The sequence below is a fragment of the Ptychodera flava genome, chromosome 5 (assembly GCF_041260155.1).
Source record: "Ptychodera flava strain L36383 chromosome 5, AS_Pfla_20210202, whole genome shotgun sequence".
NCBI classification, from domain to species: domain Eukaryota; kingdom Metazoa; phylum Hemichordata; class Enteropneusta; family Ptychoderidae; genus Ptychodera; species Ptychodera flava.
The window spans coordinates 16,721,217-16,727,216 of NC_091932.1; the positions used below are offsets into that span (position 1 = coordinate 16,721,217).

Below are 6,000 nucleotides of genomic sequence, written 5' to 3' on the forward strand. Positions count from 1 at the left end.
TAGACTATAATTTGCACGGTGACCCCCGATTTTTATTCTTAATTTTGAAAGAATGGTTAAAAGATTCACTGAAGAGCGTTTGAAGAACGATTAAGTCTTTCACTTTCGAGGCGCATACTACCTTAACAAAAATGTTACATATAATCTCTCCCAAAGAAGCGAGCCTTTAACTTTGTCTTGATGTTGTTTGTTTAAGTGTTGATATTTGGGGCTGAACGTGTCTCAGCTGGCAGTTGATACCATTACATTCGACCGCTTTCTTTGAAGTCACACAACTGGCAGCGTCAATGATTTTCTCAAACGTGAAAACTTCTTCTCCAAAGCTATAAGAGTCCTATAAAAATCAAGGCAAAAAAGAAACGGATGAGAACAAATAAGGCTTTAACTTTCTAACTATGGACGTTTTCCATGATGTTACATGTTTTATCTGTTCGCTTCTTTCAAATTCAGAAATAACTTTTCAACTAACTAACCTCACAATTATCATTATCTTCTGACTATTATTTTACTGTTTTTTACAAGTTGCATCAATAGTGTACAGTACATTTCAATAATAGCAGAGGACCAATAGTATTACACAACGTATGACTGATGTAGAGTATTCTAGCTGTATTACGTCATGAATTTTCCATTGTATCTTTAAAAAATGCCAGTGGGCTTATTGTTATTTGTATCATCCATAATTATGGTGCAGTTTGACTGGAATTTGACCTCTCAAGTTAACCATGGATGATATATGTAGCTTTTAGTAATGTTGAAAGTATGACTATTACGGGGTTGCATCAGACATGGTGCAGGCTTGCACCAAATCTTTCCAGCTCAACTACAAAACTGATGTCACCGATATCCTGCGGTGTAGTCGATACGCGGGCAGTACGCAAGTGCGGACAGAAATCGATGAGTATCAGTAAAGTTCAGGGCATAATTTCTCGCAAACCGACGATAAGTTTTGGTCCAGGGTTAATAATTGCATACGAGATCATTGCATCACGGACTGAGTCCAGCCGACCCATGGCAAATTGCATGTGAGTGTTTGATTTTCACGAGTGAAAAATATTTGTTGAGCTCCCTTCACGCCAAGTTTGAATTACCCCTTTCAACATTTTATCAATCTTTTTTTTTTCAATTCCGACCAAAAATCCATAAATAACGATGGCTTTCTTTTGTAGCTTTTTGCGTTCAGTGATTGCCATGACATACATGTACAGTGATTAGATCATTTTGATCAGACACATTTTATTAAAAAAACCCATTAAGATTGAGAATGCTTAATTTTCTTAAAAATTGCCTCATATTTTTCAGTTAAGCTCAGGAAAAGTACAAGTGTCTAATTAGATTATCGATGAGAATATAAAACGGCGGAATCTCTCAGGATATGTTGACGTATGGTATTTTGAAGAGTTTTGACAGGTTATGGAGCAATACACGGAATAAGACGCTACTAGCTCACTTTTCAATTATGTTGTCACGACTGATAAATTATATGCCACGATCTACTATCATTGCATGGATACATACATGGGTTTGGGTTTTGATAGCAGGGAGGCAATGGCCGTCTGCCTCAGGGAGGGGGGGGGGCTGGTTCCGCCTGTTCCTTCGTTAGAAGTCCAGCATTTTCGTCAAAAGTAGGCAGGATTCCTATCTGTTTTGCTAGAGTCATAATTTGCCTTGCAGTGCATACCTTTTCTGAATAGAAGCACCACTATCTGGTGAGTGAAATAATTATCTACTGTGTAATTTGAAAAAAGAGACATGCGCAGGTGACGTCCCAGTGCTCCATTCATGGATAATAACTACACCGGTCTGCAAATTCTTCTGGCTTGAAATATAACCACTTGGTTTGTAGGTGGCTTGCGGGTGAACCAGTGTGTATATGTTTGAAATATTTCGGTTTGCCCGAAATCCACTAAGATTTTTGTGGTTTGAAGTCACGCCACCACACAGAGTATGAATGGCGTGTATTCATACCAATACATTGTTGGCTTATTATCAAGCCCGTCATTGTATAAATTTAAGCCGAATGGCTTCTTTTTAAAGCTCGTCATAATATAATTTATTGGTTTAAATTTGAGCCACTGGCATCGTTGGTTTGTTTATATACCGACAAATTCATTGGCTCATCTTTAAGCCAACCGCAAGTGGCAACTTTTTGAGCATGGTTTTAGTTTAAACCATTCAAGCACTTGAAATTAATCGGCCTGTTTTCAAGCCATTGTCATGACAGTCACTGGTTAATATCTAAACCAGAATTGTATATCACGTCACTACATTGACAGGCCTATATGTGCAGAGTCTGAATGTGTTAGAAGGCACATAACCAGTATAGCCATATGCTGTAAAGAAGAGCAGCTAACATCAGACTTTGCGATTGTAGTTTGAAAAATATTCTTCGGATTTTTGTACTCACCAGTTTCCAATCCTCCCTGATGACATTATTCTGGACTTTGTTCGGAATGACCGACCTGAGAAGTCTGGACGTGGTCGTCGCCGACCACTGGGTCACAGAGTTCATCGGCTATTGCCTCTTTGCGGTGTATCACGTGATCGCCATCGTGGCGCTGCTGAACATTCTGATAGCTATGATGAGCAACACCTACAACAAAATTGAGGTATGTATGGCATTGTATGGCGACGTGAAAACAATTAATTGCCGATGAGGGCGTGATTGGCTCAACCTTAAAGAATTTAAAGTGAAAGAACAGCACGCAGCAGCACCACAGATGATTACAGCACACATACTCTTGGCGGGGGGGGGGGGGGTCAATATGATATTACAAAATTCTTATACTTTTGATTTTATTCGAATTAGTGCAAACTTGATTTCCGCATTATTGCAGTCTCAACAGATGTGGATACGTCTGTCTAAAACAGCAGATATTTCACGTTGCTATGGTAATATTGAAATGGTTTCTAATTGCATGGCATGTATGAAAATGTGCAGTTGTGATTTCCATATATGGCTGTGTTATCTTAGAAAAGTGCATACCGGGGATGGTATATTTCTTACATTTGCCCATTAACGTCTTGTTGTGAACATATATGTTGTATTTTTGTCATACCCGCTATTGGCTTTTGCGTTTGACTATGCAGCTGTTGCAGGTGTCTGATTTTCCCGTCGTTTTTCTGACCGATTGAAATTTTCAATATAACTTGCACTACCATGATAGGGAGATGCCGATATCCAGTGGAAATACTCAAGGACCAATCTATGGATGAGTTATTATGAGGAATCGTCTGCTTTAGCGCCCCCTTTCAATCTCTTACCTCAGCTAAGCTGGTTTAAATCTTGTTCGAGGAAGGACCGTGAAAAACAGAGACGTTCAATGCAGGTATGTCTGTATAAAATAGGTATATATATATATATATATATATATATATATATATATATATATATATATATATATATATATATATATATATCAATACGTGTATACGTAGTTGTTAGTAAGCACATATGTATTATTGTGTTGTATTGTTGTATTGCCTGTCTGTGCATTTGTTGTATGTATGTATGTATGTATGTATGTATGTATGTATGTATGTATGTATGTATGTATGTATGTATGTATGTATGTATGTATGTATGTATGTATGTATGTATGTATGTATAGTTTAATAACATATTTCACCTCTTAGATACAGCAAGTTACTAGTACGTTAATAAATTTAAATTAGGAAATGTGCTAAGAGTTAAGCTTATGTCTTTTTCCTGCAGATAGAAATATCAGAAATGGATCGAAAATACACGGTAAGATAATCCGTCGTTTAAGAAAGAAAAATCGGTCTATAGGCCTTATGATCGAAACATCGTTATTATTATCTACAACAAGCATAATATTTGCATACCGATATAAAGAAATCAAGCCAAAACTTACGGACGCAACATATATTTCATAATTTACATTTCCCACAGTTGGGTCTTCTTCCATGTTTATGTATTGGACAAAAAACATACTTAGCTTTCCACATTTGCATGGAAGATCCGACAGACTGTAAGATCTTTTTTTTCTGTACATTATTACAGACTCTCGCTAAAGAATTAGTTCACCGTTATTTCTTCGACAAGAAGACGGCTATTTTCAATCAAAGAGACTTCTGTAATGACATTTTGATGGTACAGCTCAAGAGCAGCATGTCCGGTATAAAATACGACATGTTTGAAACGCTTCTCTCGATCAGCAACACCTTAGCTGACGTGCACCAGAATATGGCCGACGGCAACTCTGACGAATCTCTATCGAGGAAAGCCGAGAAACGTAGTGTGCAGCGGCCACAAGGTAGCGAGTTCTTGCAGATGATGTTGAGGGCGATCGAGGAACGGGAACGCTCACTCCCACGTTTACCAATTCGACCGGAAAATTTCATCGATGAACACGCTGCAACTAGCCAATGTCCCCTCGCCGAGTTTTCGTTTATTGACAGCGAGGAAAATAGTTTAGATGAACGAAGTTTCTCCGAGGTCAAAGATCCTTCCGCCACTGACAGTTGCGAGAATTTGAATAGAAGCAATGGCGCCACCAACGTGTAACGTCGCCATGTATTACCTGACCCTGTTCTGTACTTCTCCAAAGTAGATTTATTTTTGGACCCTTCTCAATTCAATTTTGGTCTCTACTTTACCCAATCATATCAGTTTCATCTCACTTACCAATGCAGACTTCCCTTATGGCTACTAGGCTACTTCTATAGACTTGAATTGACACAGAAACAATCTTACGAAGCGCCCTACAAACAAGTATGATCTAAAATGGCCGCTCTGACACAGAAATCGGGTAGTCGCAGATATTCAGAAACTCAGTGACAAGTTGAAAATGACACCATACTGTGTTTGGATTCTGGAGTTGTTTTCTTTATTATCCTTTATAAGAACACTGTACCAGATTGATCATTTTCCCGTTTTCCTATTTGTCGAAAGGAGATAGCACTTCCCCTCACCCCTGGGCACGTTGTATCCTTCCGCTGGGTGGCGTGGACAACACATTTGACTGAGACACCCAAAAGCGCTGTTGCAATATCGATCTAGTACACGACGTTTTAAGAGTAAAATCGGCCAATTCAAAGCAAAAGACCGGAACCTACAACCTTGATGGCAACACTGCGTTTTATAAGGTCACGCGGATTCAGCGGCCATTTTGGATTATAAGTACTAGAGGTGTCGGTTCCCCAGAACTTTCATTCGGGAACCTTTATGGGGACTATGTCCTTGCATTTTAAAAAACCTAATTAATGTCTCGACCCGATCCTTTTATTGTACTGGGACGCCAGATATACGTTGTAGGGATGTCGCTGTTGGTGTATCGCTGTAAATTCGATTTGAACAGAGGGTCAGGTCACATAACTTGTAATTTACTATTTCCTTCAAACGCTTTCTTTATTATATCTTAGTAAAGTAAACAAAGAATAGCATATTCAAGGAAATCGTTCTGTAAACAAACTGAGGTACATAACTTTGCACACTTACACACACACACACACACACACACACACACACACACACACATACAGATATAGATACCTCAAGTAAGTACATGGTACAAACATACATACATACATACATACATACATACATACATACATACATACATACATACATACATACATACATACATACATACATACATACTAATCAGAAAGAGGAACAATCCACTTTTAAAAGCAATTTTGATATCGCGTTGAACTGGTGTGCTAACAGTTTTCAAAATTTGATATCATATCAAGTCTACAAAATTGAAGTTCCACAGGGGAGAGCTCTATGCATTGAATGACCCTTCAGCTAAAAATGTCGGCTGCATGATGGCGCTCCCTTTCGTTCTGTACTGTGGACGCCCACTTATGCCTCGATGGCCTCCTCGACTTTGCTTTAGCAGTGACGCGATATTCTAGCCGAACCCGGGCTGAGTCTTAGAGTAAATACAACTAATCACTTACATAGTTCCAGTTATCCCTTCAGTATGCGACACACTATCGGTATACGACTACGATAAATCTATGTACTTCCAC

General features: G+C 38.7%; 1 protein-coding gene across 1 annotated transcript in view; it reads left to right on the forward strand.

Moving 5' to 3' along the window:
* Positions 1-5,543, forward strand: part of LOC139133149 (short transient receptor potential channel 7-like) — a 32,416-nt gene extending 26,873 nt beyond the window's left edge. Inside the window, exons 7-10 of the mRNA XM_070699576.1 lie at positions 2,411-2,609; positions 3,168-3,329; positions 3,716-3,748; positions 4,025-5,543. Coding sequence (XP_070555677.1) covers positions 2,411-2,609; positions 3,168-3,329; positions 3,716-3,748; positions 4,025-4,528 — 898 coding nt within the window. The 3' untranslated portion in view covers positions 4,529-5,543. The remainder of the gene's footprint in view (positions 1-2,410; positions 2,610-3,167; positions 3,330-3,715; positions 3,749-4,024) is intronic.
* Positions 5,544-6,000: the final 457 nt, after the last annotated feature.